Raw genomic sequence first — 14771 nt, 5'->3', positions numbered from 1 at the left:
GGGGAAAATGCCGGTTTATGTTTGATCGTCGGTTGATTGGGAAGGAAGGTTTGATGGAGGCAATCTCGGCAGGTTGGGATGGGGAAAACACTCAGAGTTCACCCACTTTTTTAGACAAAATTGTAAATTGTTGACGGGCTATTTCACGGTGGCGTAAGGAGCAAGTTCCCTTTGGTTGAGATACAATTGAGGCTTTAAAGAGCCAGCTGGCCATGGCTCAGGCCGATGATGCGACTCCACTGTCGGTACTCTCTGATTTAAATGCCCGATTGCGGGACGCCTACAGGGATGAAGAGGTATATTCGTATTTGAAGAGTCGTAATAGATGGATGCGCGTGGGGGATCAAAATTCTAAGTATTTTCATGCCCTCACTAAGCAGCGCCGGGCCCGCAATCAGATTACAGGTCTTTTTGATAAGAACGAGGTTTGGTCTACGGAGGATGTTGATATCTGCAATACCGCGGTGACGTACTTTGCAGATTTGTTTACAACGTTACACGCGACAAATTTTGATGAGGTCTTATGTGAAGTACGCACAGTCATCTCAGACGAGGTCAATACCCAGTTAACGGCCCCGGTTACAGAGATGGAAGTTCGTGCGGCTCTATTTATGATGCATCCGAATAAGGCTCCTGGTCCGGACGGGATGACCGCTTTGTTTTACCAAAAGGCGTGGCAGGTTGTCAAAGGAGACATTGTCTCCTTGGTCAATGGTTTTTTCGGAGAGGGAGTGTTTGATAGAGGTTTAAATTCTACCCACATCTGTCTCATCCCGAAGGTGGCAAAGCCAACCCGGATGACAGAGCTGCGCCCAATCAGTTTGTGTTATGTGGGGTATAAAATTATTTCTAAAATCATGTGTCAACGGCTTAAGAAAATTTTACCAGGGCTAATCTCGGAAACTCAATCGGCTTTTGTTTCAGGCCGTCTTATTTCGGATAACATTCTCATTGCTCAGGAGATGTTTCACGGGTTACGGACTAATCCGTCATGTAAAGGGAAGTTTATGGCAATAAAAACAGATATGAGCAAGGCTTACGACCGGGTGGAGTGGGGGTTTATTGAAAAACTACTCTATAAAATGGGTTTTGCTGCAAGGTGGATTGGATGGATTATGTTTTGTGTTAGCTCAGTCGAGTATAAAGTTCTCATGAATGGTAAACCTAATGGTTTGATTATTCCGGAGAGGGGTTTACGACAGGGAGACCCCCTATCTCCTTATCTGTTTATTTTTTGCACGGAGGCTTTAATTGCCAATATTCAGAAAGCGGAGGAGAATAAATTAATTACAGGGATCAAGGTGGCGAATCAATGCCCGCCAATCACACATCTTTTATTTGCGGATGATAGTTTATTCTTTTGTAAGGTCACCAAAGAACAATGTGAGGTCATTTTGAGTATTTTGCAGAAATATGAGGCTGCCTCGGGTCAGCAGATCAATTTCGCAAAGTCTTCTATTCAGCTTGGTCATAAGGTTGCGGAAGCTACAAAAACGGAGCTCCAAGAGATTCTTGGTATAACAAATTTGGGAGGCATGGGCTCGTATCTAAGGTTGCCTGAGAGTTTAGGTGGGTCTAAAACAAAGGTCTTCTCGTTTGTCCGGGAAAGACTACAGGGACGTACGACTGGTTGGTCGGCGAAGCTGCTTTCTAAAGGGGGAAAGGAGGTGATGATCAAATCTATCGCAACTGCGGTCCCGACGTATTACAACTGAGGAGTATTACTTCAGCTCGCTCTCTGGTGCAAAAAGGACTTATTAAACGGGTTGGTTCAGGAGAGTCCATTTCTATATGGACTGATCCCTGGGTACCAGCTCAATCCCCGAGACCAGCTCTCAGTAAGGGCCCGTTTCAGGACCCTTCTCTTACAATTTCTCACTTAATTGATAGTCGGACAAATTCATGGCGGCTGGATGTGCTCACTGAGCATTTTGATCCTGGTGATGTTGCGTTAATAGGAGCATTACCTTTAGGTAGTGGTCCAAAGAAGGACTCTCTTGGTTGGCATTTTACGAAGAATGGGAGGTATACGGTCAAGTCTGGATATAATGCGGCACGTATGACGATCTCTGGGCCTTTTAAGGCGCTTGGGGACGGGCCGGAGATTACCTCTCTCCTAGCAAGTGTTTGGAAGGTTAGATGCCCGCCAAAACTCCACCACTTTATGTGGCAAGTATTGTCTGGGTGTATTCCTGTTTCACGGAACTTACGGCGGTGGGGTATCGCGTGTGATTTGGGCTGTTCCCGTTGTGGTGCGGAGGAGGAAACCGTGAATCATGTTCTGTTTCTTTGTCCACCAGCACGTCAGGTGTGGGCCCTATCTCAGATACCGGTAGGCTCACACTGTTTTCCGGTGGACTCTGTTTACGCTAATATGGATCATTTCTTGGACCCCAAAGGCCAGGGATCCCATGTGTCAGCCTTCCCGTGGATTTTGTGGTATTTATGGAAAGCGCGTAATGCAAAGGTTTTTGAAAATATTACGGAAAGGCCAGAGGAGGTAATTCGGGTAGCTGAAGGTGAGGCTTTATCCTGGCAGCAGGCTCAAGAGGAGGGTGACGATGCGGATTCAATTGGCCAGCCATTGGTTGTTGAGCCTGGGTTTCGGAGGCCACCCTTTTCTCTTCCAATGGTTTTTACAGGCGTTCGTTGTTTCGTTGATGGCTCTTGGAAGTCAGGCGACCGTTTCGCAGGAGCTGGCTGGCTTTGTACCAAGCCGCAGGACCCGACGCCAAGCATGGGAGCTACTAACTTTCGAAGGAGTCTCTCCCCTCTACATGCTGAAGTCGAGGCTTTCATTTGGGCAATGCGCTGCATGATCGGACATGATTACCATGACGTGGCGTTTTGCTCAGACTGCGCTGATTTGGTGAAGATGGTGTCTTCGCCACAAGACTGGCCGACGTTCTCCACTTATCTCGAGGACATCACGATGGACAGGGAGGAATTTTCTTCTTTTTCCTTATCTTTTATTCCTAGGACTGCAAATGTAAAAGCGGATCTCTTGGCACGCTGTGCGCGCACATCTCCGCATAATGTTTTGTATGTAAACAATTTCCCTCCGCATTGGCTCATCTGAGCTAATCTTTTGTTGACAAAAAAAAAAAGTTCAATAAAGAAGATCAATACTTATTTGTTTTTTTCCCTGTGGATACCTAAATCAACTTTAGGTATGTCTGATGTCACTTTCGTTCCAAAGTGGTACTCTAAAAATACACCAAGTCATTTAAATTTTTTATCTTGAATTTAGCTTGGTTTCTTTTGGGCTAGGGGAACGGGTTTTTACTAAAAATCCTAGACTAGACCCAACCTTGATGGGAGAGGCAAAGTTGTTGGTTTAGGTGGAGTTATACAAAATGTTCCCTCATAGGATTGCAATTAGGTAACAAAAAGGAATTGTTTCTTTGGTGGATGTTAAATGCTCTTGGATTCCATCAAAATGTAATAGATATAGCATATAGGTAGATATGGCATAAAGACTCAAGTATGTCTTGATGAGACCACAAATGCTAGTGTTTTAACTGTTATAGAAACGATTGTAAAAAACTTTGATACAACTATTGCTAACAATGTAGTGTTCACAGATTCTCAAGTTTTTTTTTGTTCATTTTCCAACGAGATCTACTACCTGACTCATTGTCTTAGCTTTGGCCATGCATTAATACTCTAGTCACTTCTATTGATGCATAAGGTGCTATAACATCCACTAGTCTCTACATGTACTGAGGCTTCTCCAGTAACTTCATCAACAATGTCTTCACATACTTTTGAGTTAGTTCAAACCAAATCTGTATGTCTTACTGTTTTGCTCTTACGTCTTTGGTAAACTGTCTCTTCTCTCCCTAAATTAGATTTATTAATTAATGAAAGGAACTCTCTTTGGTGGCAACAGGTTTTCCACCTTAGACTCAAGAGATTATTCACAGTACAAGATTTGTCAGTTGTCTGTCTACTCTCGAGTAGGAAATCCAATTACACCTAGTCAAAAAGGACAAAAAAAGCATTGGGCTATAGTAGGTATGCAAATCTAAGGGGATGTGGTGGTTGTGGTGGTCACATATTGTCTTATAGTTTGAAAATTTTAATACAATATTACATAGATATCAAATGAACTAAAATTGTATTATAGTGTTTTGAATTAAACTATGAAACAAAATTAGGTTGATGACTAAATTCTTCTCATTTCATAAGACATTACATTCTTATTACTCAGTTACATAAACATTATGTCTTTAGGAAAAAAGTACATTATTATCCTTCATTCCAAGATAACGCACGTACCAACGGTGTATTAGCCTTTCTTGCAAAGTATATTCCATCGGTTCTAGCAGCCCATATGCGTAGCTGACCACATCGAGGAATAAGTCTTGGTCCTGCTTTGTATACTTCAACGTCAAATGAATACTGCATGCTTGGTCCTTGTCTTAAAATACATTCCCATTTTGTTAAATTGGGTATTTCGTCATGGAATCTAATGATATATGGAGGGCTATTGAAGTATAACTTTGTCACGCCTAGATCGTTATCTCCGGAACGACAATGAAGCTCAAGAATACTATTAGGAGCGAGTTGGTTAAGAATTTCTACACGGTTTTTTACGCAAGCTTGATTTAGCACAAGATACGGAATAGTAATTAAAACAAAAAATTTGAGATGATTCATTTCTTTTTTGGATCTAAACCCAACTATTGGAGTAATTACAACATCAACATTTAGTATTTATAATTATCTTGTGTGGAAGAAGACGTTTTTCCCTTTGATAATATCTTTTTATGGCTTTAGCTAAATTTAAACATAGATAAGGACCAGTTAAAACCTTTAAGCTTATTTTGGACGTAAATATGAACCAATTAAACCTTTTTATGGTGTTTAGTTAAAACCTTCTATATTTGATTTTAATCAACAGTATATCAGAAGATAATTTTTTATATATATAAAAAGTAGAATTTTAACTTTTTTGATTTGTTTGTTTTGCAGCGCCCGTGTCATGAGAAATAATGAAATAGTGTAATTATATCGAGATATGTTATTCGAGAATGGGTTATAAAAATATAGAGTTAATTTATTTCAAAAATACCCCTCTCAAAATGATACCCTTAGGGTAGAATTTTGAAAGAATTTTTTTAAAAAAGAAAAAAACTGTCGGGGAAGAAATGGGTTGATTTTTCTGCAAACCTTCAATCAACATATAATTTCTGGGAAATCAAGATTGGGAGAGAAGGATCAATTGCAACGGTCCTAAAGCTGAATTTGTCTCTTCGCTTGAATCAAACCACCACCATCTCTGTTTGGTGAGCTGGCTTCGTTCGTCACTGTAACGCCCCGACCGCCACCTCTTAGTGGGCCCATGTTCAATCCCAGTCCATGAGCCTACCTTCCTTAATGGGCCTCACGTCTTCTCACTAGGTCCGTGAGCCCATCCATATCCGACGGTCGGTTTGCTACGTCCGGGAGGTTTTAAATACTTGTTACCGTCCCTACAAATCATCACATGATATTTCTCTGTGTTTTTCCTCACTCGCACAGTTCCGACAGTCACTTCCCAGAAGGTCACTCATCCTGAGACTACTCCAGCATAATCACTCTTAACTGTGGAGTTCTCTCAAGACCCTTGACCGAAAAGATAAGTGCAATTTTGTGACATAGGTGGCCAAATCAATTCTTTTAAAACCTCTACATGTCTCTGAAACTGGAGTGTCACAATTCACTCACACTAACAGATCGCAACGTCCTCGTTGCGCACCAAGACCGTCACCCCTGACAGTGTGAGCCCTCTCGACTCCACATTCGTCTGGGTTCGGCTCTGATACCACTTGTAACGCCCCGACCGCCACCTCTTAGTGGATCCCATGTCCAATCCCAGTCCATGGGCCCACCTTCCGTAATGGGCCTCACGTCTTCTCACTAGGCTCGTGAGCCCATCTATATTCGACGGTCGGTGCTATGTGTGGGAAGTTTTAAAGACTTGTTACCGTCTCTACAAATCACCACATGATCTTTCCTTGTGTTTTGTCCTCACTCGCACAGTTCCGACAGTCACTTCCCAGAAGGTCACCCATCCTGAGACTACTCCAGCATAAGCATGTTTAACTGTGGAGTTCTTTCAAGACCCTTGACCGAAAAGATAAGTGCACTTTTTTGACATAGGTGGTCAAATCAATTCTTTTAAACGTCTCTGCATGTCCATGAAACTAGAGTGTCACAGTCACTTCGGGTGCGTATTCTCTCTCGCTCTCACACGCTAATGAGATATGTTTGTGAAGGAATTAGATACTCCTCTGGGTTTTGATTATTGCAAAGCCCTAAAGATGGAACCCAAACCGACATATGGTGTTATGCATCCCATCCGTCCATCATCGTTCACATACTATCCATACGCCACAGGGTCAATGATGTTACTCATTTGTCCCTTTCCGTCTAAGAGTTTGTTTGCCTAGCTAGCTTGAACACTGACTTCTTGTGTTTTTATTTTAGAGGAGAGTATTGAACTTATATTTTTTGCGATTTATAAAGGCTCAGTTTTCTTTTTTTATAGGAACTCTTGGAGTTGTGTTGATGTATGTGTCCTGGCTTGGATATTCTTTTTTGATACACACAATCAACAAGGGGGGGGGGTGGAGGAAGACTGTTGAAACAAAGAGCAAAGAACAAAAGGTTTCATCACAAAAGCTTCATAGAAAAAGGTTCAAAGCGAAGAAAAAGGGGATCATGTTCTTAATCATACCTCCAACAATGGTTCATGACATGGGAACTAAAGATGCATCAAAGATGGAACCTATAGAATATGGGGTTTTAAGATGTTGCTGGTACTTGCAGAGAAATCAAAGAACTATAAGAAGAAGATTTCAGGTGAGAAGAAGATAAATATATGTCTCAATGTTGATTCTGTCTTCTTCGTTTTATTTAGGTACATACCTTGGAATTGAGCTCTGAAAAATTTTCTAGAAACGTTAAAGAAATATCTTTCCAGTGATGTAAATATCGTATACTGATTCTTTGTGCTTTGATGGGAAATTGGTGTCAAAGTTGACTACTTGAAGGTTACATCATTATGGATATGTTCTGGGAAATTGGCCGTAACTTTTAAACTGTAAACCAAAATCGTTATCTGCTTTTTTCTGTGTCTTCGTACGACTGTTGTTGATATTTCCACTAATTTTCATAATTTTCTGGGTTGGTTTGCTACTACATTTGTGCTATGCATCAAAACTGATGAAAAATGCACAATTTTAGTTGCATGGTATTTAGCTCCCACTCAAATATATTATCATCTGCAAGTTAGCTGTCGTTTAGAAGATTGAAGTCAAATTCTTCTTTTTATGTTGTGAAATATTCTAAAATTATCCAAAGTTTATAATTAAATCTCACAGAGTCACATTTCATTTTTTTTTAATATAAAAACTTCTAAAAAAAATCAAATCTTTTAAAAATCATTCAAACCTTTCAAAATTCTAGGATTTTAAAATCCTACTCTTGGTGATCTCTTAATTGACAATGGGTTATGAAAATAAAGAGTTAATATATATATTTACTGTTAAATGCAAATCTTGATTGTTTAAAATATTATTTTATAATTTGATTTTAAATATTTATTGATAGTGGCATGCCCGTAAATATGCTGGAAGACTCAAGTTTTTTCTAAATTACACTTTGAAATATATATATAGACTAGATTAGGACCCGTCCGATGTGCGGGTTTAGAGTTTTTAAAATAAAAGTATAAAACTAAATTTAACAAAGAATTTAGAATAAATATTTTTAGTAAGTTAAAACTATCTATAAAAGTCAATAGATACACCAAAGTGTTCAATGTGATATTTGGTGTAAAAAGTGTGATTATGTGGTTTTGACTATTAATCACGTTTTCTTTGAATCCCCTTGCTCTTGTGAAGTTTGAGATTTATCTCCGACTCATGTCTCGTCAGAGGGTTTTCCATATGAGTCAGTGTACTCAAATTTGGATTTTGTTTTCTAGAGCGATAAGTTAGCCTGGGAAGAGGTGCTCTCTTTTATGGCGGTCATGTCAGCTCCATCTCTGTCTTCGGATGTCCAGATTTCTTCACCTCGTTGTCAGATTGATGGTTCTTGGAAAGCAACCAATTTGCATTCAGGATTGGACTGGTGGTGTTGCGTTGGTGAAGAGGGCCAAGTCTCTAAGATGGAGCCCCTCCCCCTGCATTCGGAGTTAGAAGCGTTGTACTGGGCCATGGAGCGGATATGTGATGCAAGGATCGCTTGTCAACATTTTGAGACTGAGTGTGCTAAGTTACTCACTATGGTTCAGTCCCCTAAAGATTGGTCGTTGGTAAGCGAATTTTCACCCAGTGTATCAATTCCCTATGCAGTTGTAGTACAAAGGGTTATCAATCCAAATGGTAGTTTATGCTAGCAGGAAGGATGCAATCAAAACAATGCAAGTCAAGCCAAGCAATAAAGGGTTTTATCTAACAATCCTAAAATAGTAAAAGAAAAGAATATAAACAAAGAAACCACCGACCTAAGCACTCGATGCAAGCATTCAAGTACAGGATCGGGTGAGGTGATCGAGTAAGCAAATGAAGTATGAATAACTCGAGGGGTTACTCGAAGCAGGTGATCGTGTACCTGTTCGGGTAAGGGATCGAGTGATGAATGAAAATGCAAGCAATTAAGATACGAAAGCTTCTAAGGATGGGGTAATCAAATCCTCAATATTCCTGACCAGTACAGATGTCTTACATGCCTCAAGCAAATATTTCCTAGACAATGAATCTCTAAAATCTTGCTAAAACACTCTCGTGATAGAAACAATCAACCTTGATAACTCCCTTACCCAACTCTCGTTGGAGAACATGACCAAGCAGGCATTAAGATCCGATTCATTATTGTCAGTCAACCCCTTAATCATCTAATCTCTTAGGCTAAGTGAGTAACCCTCTAGCATTGGTTGATTCAAGCATCTCATCTACACCTCTCGATGGTAAAACACCTTAGATCTAATCTCACCCACTCGATTTGTTGACAGGATTAAGAACACCAATCTAGAAGGAAATCTATTAAACACATACAATCAAACTAAGACATCCTAACCGATCAAGAACACAAAATCATCTATCCCATCCCTAGAAACTTTACTACACTACTCGGAAATCATAGCATGAAACATAAAAGCATATATGAACGAAAATTGCATTATAATAAATGGTAGAGTAGAGAAGTAAGAATACAAGATAGAAATCTAAAGAAATGATAAAAAGATATGAAACAAATCCTAACAAAAAGTGAAAAGAGTTTTGAGTCGCTCAGTTCTCTCTCAGAAGCTCTTGCTCTCTGGTTTGAGGGTCTGCGGCGTGCTCGTTTGTGAGGAAGGAGAGGAGGGGTTTATATATGGAAACCTCTTTGACCTAGCTTCCCAGTCCTGCCCGAGGGTCTACTCGATGGGGTACACGAGGATGAGGTCGGGTTACTCCTCGGGTAGATCTTTGGGTTGCTCTTCTTGCTCTTGGATCCTCCTCGATCGTATTGGGGTTCAGACTTGTTCTTCCAGCTCGATGGCTCCTTCGGGTACATGCTCGGGTTTGTCCTTGTTTTTCCCCATTTTAGGCTCTTAAGCACCTGTTTTCATCCAAAATATGCAAATGCAAAAATGCAACACCCTAAATGGCCTAAAAGTGAATTCCTACAATTAATGACCTAAAAATGCTAAGTTAAGGGTATGAACAATGCAAAATATGGACAAAAAAGGATGCTAAAAACATGTAAATTAGAGAGTTATCAGACCCCCAAACTTAAATTTTGCTAGTCCTCTAGCAAGGAAGTAGGAGGGTGCGTGAAACAAGATTTTGTATGTGGGTAAGGTTGATGATGAATGTATGCAATGGTGAGATATGAATGAATGGATGGTAAGGTGTTTCAATTCCCCTTATGCAGTTGCAGTATAAGAGGTGTCAATCCTATCTGAGTGTTTGTGAACAATTAAGACATGCATATGAGACTAAGTCAAGCCAAATTGTAAAGGATGTTTGTCACTAACAATCCTATGATGGAAATGCAAAGTGCAGAAAGTAAAACTACAAGAACTAGATGCTGAATGTAAATGGAACATAATGATTACAACTAATATGAAGCTAGGACAGAAATAGAAACTACAATAATGAACTAATGCAAGACAATAATGAACAGAACAATAAGTAAATGCAACAGAAATGCAAATAGAATGAGACTAGAAATAAGACAGGACAACTACAAATCATAAACCAAATTCTGGGGAAGAACTCGAGCTAGCACTCGATCGAGTGTAGATCGAGTGCAGGGTCGAGCTGGACTAAACACAAAAACAGAGCAACACAATAAAAACAGAGCAATGCAAATACGAATCAAACAACAAGCAAGCAACAAGATTAAGACTTAAAAATCAATAAACAAAGAAGGTCTTGAGGAGGGATTCATGGGCTGAACTAATCATTGTGGTTATCTAACTTGGTCAACAAATCTCAAGCAGACTTTGAGCTAATCTCTAGACATATTATTCTAAGACAAGTTTCTTCCACTCTCATGGCAAGAATCAATCAAACTTATGCATCTCTAGACTTGTTCTCACAAAGTAAAGAATCTACACAAGCAGGCATTAAGCAATACATCTCAAACCAAACAAGACCTCTAATCTCTTAGCAAGCCTAATGGTAAGCTCTAGATCTAGCCTTATCTATGCTTCTTAAACATTGGTGTGATGCTAAGATGCTTGAAATCAAACCCTACCTTCTCAGATATAGGATCAGCATTAAGAACATCTAGCTTAGAAGAGATCTACAACAATCAAGCTTGACCAAATCAAACAAACCACAAGATCAATCCAGCCTAACCCATCCTCAAGATCCTAGAGAACTACTCACAGAACACATGATGAACAAAGTCAAAAACTCAGAAAAATACGAAACTTGCATCATTAGAATGATGAAACAAAGATCTTCAATATTGGAGAAAGAATCAAACTCGAATTCTCAATATTAAGAAAGTTATGGAACCAACAATATTGAAGAATTTAGCCTTTTCTCCTTAAAAATAAGTACAAGATCTAAAATAAAAGAAGTGCAAAAGGAATAATCCCCAAAAGGGGTAAAAACTAGGTTTAGAGAATATCTAAAAGCTGGACTCTTTTGAGGGCTGCAGGTACAAGGCTTTATATAGGAGAGGGAGTGGAAGCCCTAAAAATACTAAAAGACAAAATAGTCAACGGCTCGGTCAACTTGACCTGTGCTCGGTCGAGTGGCAGGTCGAGCTGGCTTCTCTCGTGCATCCTCCACTCGGTCGAGTCCTCCTCTGCACACGGTCAAGTGTTTAGTCGAATGTGGGGTCGAGTTGGAGTCTGGACCTTGGTTCTTCAGCCTTAACTCTCTTGCTTTCCCTTCATGATTGCCTCACTTCTCCTCAGCATTGCTTCCATGCTCCTTAAGCTCCAATATCACCTGATTATGCATGATTAGTGCTAAAGCTACACAATAATGGCCTAAATGGATAGCAAAAGATGCAAAAGATGTGAATAAACTAAGGGAAAACATGGTAAAATATATGAACATCAACACCCCCAAACTTAGTCTTTGCTTGCCCTCAAGCAAATAAACAAGACATAAGAAGGTAGGTGAGGTTTGAAAGTGGGATCTCAGCTCCTATAGCTTGCAAATAGACCATCTAGAATCAATGTCCAAGTTACTAATACTATGATGCAAGTTGAATGAGCTGTACTTAAAGACTTTAGACAAGCATATCACAACCTTTACTGATTTGAGCCTTAGATGTCCACATGCATTCAAATCAACCATTTCCTTTAACATTCATTAATCAAGAACATGAATCAATTCTATGCAATGCTTAAACTCATTTGGCTTGTAGATAAAGGTTTAGAGACAATGATGGTCTCTTTTTAGAGTGGGGCTTGTCAATATCAAGGTTCTCTCATAAAAATGGATTGAGCTTTAGAAGAATGCTAAAGGTAAGAACACTTAGACACATACAAGAACAAAACCTTGTCTACCCAATGGTACCCAAAGTGTTTATCCTATCAATCTAAACCCAAATGATCCTAGTGCTACCCTTTAACTTCTTCTTTTCTCTTTTGGTTTTCAAGTCTTAGGAGAGGTTTCTTATTTGATCTTTCTAGTGGGATGGGGGATTCTTACTTATTTGCTATGGTTCTCTTTTCTTCTTATTCTTAAGACATACAAGCTTTTTGCTAGACTTTTCTTTTGTTTCTTTTTACTTCCTATCCTTTCACTAGACCTTTCTTAAACACAATCTCCTCTTAAAGACTCTACCCTTTTTCTTTCTCTTTTTCCTCTTTTCTTTTCAAAACAGCCAAGTCCCAAACCCAACAAGTGAACCACCTAGTCCTATCTAGTTTGAAAAATGCAAACTAGAACTACACAAGGTTTTACTCTTGTCAGTTCAAACCTAACACTTTCTACCAAGCTCAATCCCAAAAATAGGCCTCACACATACAAGAATAAACATGGCTTGAAAGAAGGGTTGGTTAAAGGTAGGGAAACTGATTCTTAATGAGGAAATCAGCTACTTGGATCAACAAGAGTGGTAAGAAGGAGAAAGATGATCCAAATATGTATATTGTATCCATGAGTTTAAAACAATGCACACATTGATAATTGAAAGTCAATATTAGGTTCTTATAAATAGGAAATGGTGTCAAATCACAACATGCTTCAATTTAGACCAAATGCAATGCAGGAACTCAAGGCTTGGTTCAATCTTATGCTTCTAACTACTCAACTAGCATCAAAGTACTATTAACTTGGGCATTGATCCTAGTCTAGTGAATAAACAAGCTAACAAGGAAATACTCATCATAGATCCCTAATGCAAATATGATACAATCCTAAATGAAACATGCTAAACAAGATTCTAATATGCAATGCAAACTACATAAACACTCTTTTTTTATAAAGATTTTTTTAAATTAAAATTTTTATGGTTTTTCTATGCCTTAGATGCTTATGCAAATACTATCATGTTGATGCTAAAAATTTGAAATAAGATCACAAAACAAAATGTCAAATTCTATCTCAAACCCTCCCCCAAACTTAAAATCACACAGTCCTCTGTGTGAAAGAAATTTGATTGAGGATTCAAGACTAAGAAAACTAAACAAAATATGAAATGCAATGATATTTACAAGTGAAGGTGATAGTGGTACCTCAAGGATTGGAGAAGAAGTTGTCCACATCCTCTTGCATGCTGTCAAATGTGTAGTTGGGGTCTTGTTGGTGACTTGGAGATGGAGATTGGGGCAGCTCGACGACGGCGATCGACCGTCACTCGGTCGAGTGTGTGTCCTAGTGGGGGGGGGGTCGAGCTGGACCGCGTGTGTCAAAATGTTGAGCTTGCTGTTGGTAGAACTGCTGGTAGAGAGCTGGATCCATGAAGTATTGAGGTGGGATGGGTGGGTAACCTGGATAGCCTGGATAAGCAGCTGGGTGGGAAGCCATATGTTGATCTGGGCTGGAACTCGGTCGAGTACGTCGGGGGTGCTCGGTCAAGTGGGCGCTCGAGTGACCCGGTCGAGTGCCTCGAAAGCTGTTGTTCTCGGGTACTTGAGCTCCTCTTCCTCTGATTTGGCTCATACATTGAAGCTCTAGCTGGTTCCAAAGGATTTGCAACTCTTGAAAGTGCTCTAGTTGAGCTACTTCTCCTTAAAGGGCTTGATGGTGAAGGTGAAGAATTCCCACTCTTCAGGTCAGCAACCTCCTTCTTTAAGCCCTTGATAGACTTAGCCATGTTGGTCATCTTCTTCTTCAGCTTATCAAACCTCTTCCCATGCCACTTGTTCCACTTTTGCAAAAGTGTCAACCTCTTGCTAGTCTCCCTCACTCCTCTACTATCCCTTGGGTTGGGCTCATAATCCTCAAAATAAAACTGCTCCTCCCCATCAGCCACTTGTGCATTCCCAGCTTCCTCAACTCTAGCTTGAACTACTCCATCAAATAAGTGCTCCTCAGCTGGCCAAAAGTCAATGTTGGCTCCTTCTTGAATGGTGGTGAGCTCTTGGTTAGGTAAGATCAATTGTTTCTTTCCAAGCGTTGGAAGCTCAAAATTGAAGATGTGAATTGATGCATCTCCTTGGCTAGGATGAGAGTAGAGGTGAGGTAGCTTGAGTCAATCCATCTTGGTGAGACCCTTTCTCCTCTAAGTGGGACCTTGGCAGCTTGTAGAATTGGAGTAATGATGCCTCCAATGGTTAGTGCTCCTCTTGAGCCTTTGTTCTCCAACTTGCCTACCCAACTTCTCAAATATATCATATGGTCTATGAGCACCATTGCAAGGTCAGTCTCCACAGTGCTCCCAAGGATAATGGTCCCATCTCTTGCCTTGCGGATGATCCCATTGAGAGCCATATCAATCATTTTTAGCTCCCCCTCATTGATATTCCCAGGTTCCTTCCTTGCAAAGAAGGTGTTGGCAAGAGCTTTGTGGAAGTACCTTAGGACTGGACTCCTTATCCTTGAGCTCTTGGAATTGGAGGATGAGTAGAGTTTGTTGTCCCCAATGGTTTCCCAAACTGAATAGAGCTCCTCTCTTGGTATCATCAAGCTCCTATTGCTCCCAACTTCAAAACCAAACACATCGACTATCTTTTTCATTGAAAGCTTATGCCTCTTCCCCTTGATTGTGAAGGAAATGTGACCAGCTCCAACCTCAGGATCTTTCCTTGCATCTGTATGCAGCTTGACAGTGGCTAGAAACTCACAACTTTCCTCCTTGTATCCCTCCATGCAAAGTCCCAT

General features: G+C 40.1%; 2 protein-coding genes across 2 annotated transcripts; one reads left to right on the top strand and one right to left on the bottom strand.

Annotated features, from left to right (window-relative positions):
* The first annotated feature begins 212 nt into the window (after positions 1-212).
* Positions 213-3079, top strand: LOC147931094 (uncharacterized). The gene is made up of 2 exons (XM_087477181.1): positions 213-1629; positions 1776-3079. Exons 1-2 carry the CDS (start codon positions 213-215, stop codon positions 3077-3079), a joined length of 2721 nt encoding a protein of 906 aa, XP_087333307.1.
* Positions 3080-4105: 1026 nt separating this feature from the next.
* On the bottom strand, positions 4106-14771 carry LOC147931093 (S-protein homolog 25-like). Its single transcript, XM_087477180.1, has 2 exons — positions 14603-14771; positions 4106-4685 (listed from the first exon to the last, which is right to left on the bottom strand). Exons 1-2 carry the CDS (start codon positions 14769-14771, stop codon positions 4252-4254), a joined length of 603 nt encoding a protein of 200 aa, XP_087333306.1. The 3' UTR covers positions 4106-4251.

The sequence above is a fragment of the Camelina sativa genome, chromosome 12 (assembly GCF_030686135.1).
Source record: "Camelina sativa cultivar CO46 ecotype springtype chromosome 12, ASM3068613v1".
Lineage (NCBI taxonomy): Eukaryota > Viridiplantae > Streptophyta > Magnoliopsida > Brassicales > Brassicaceae > Camelina > Camelina sativa.
Note: the sequence above shows the minus strand (reverse complement) of the source record. Positions and strands in the feature narration are given on the sequence as shown.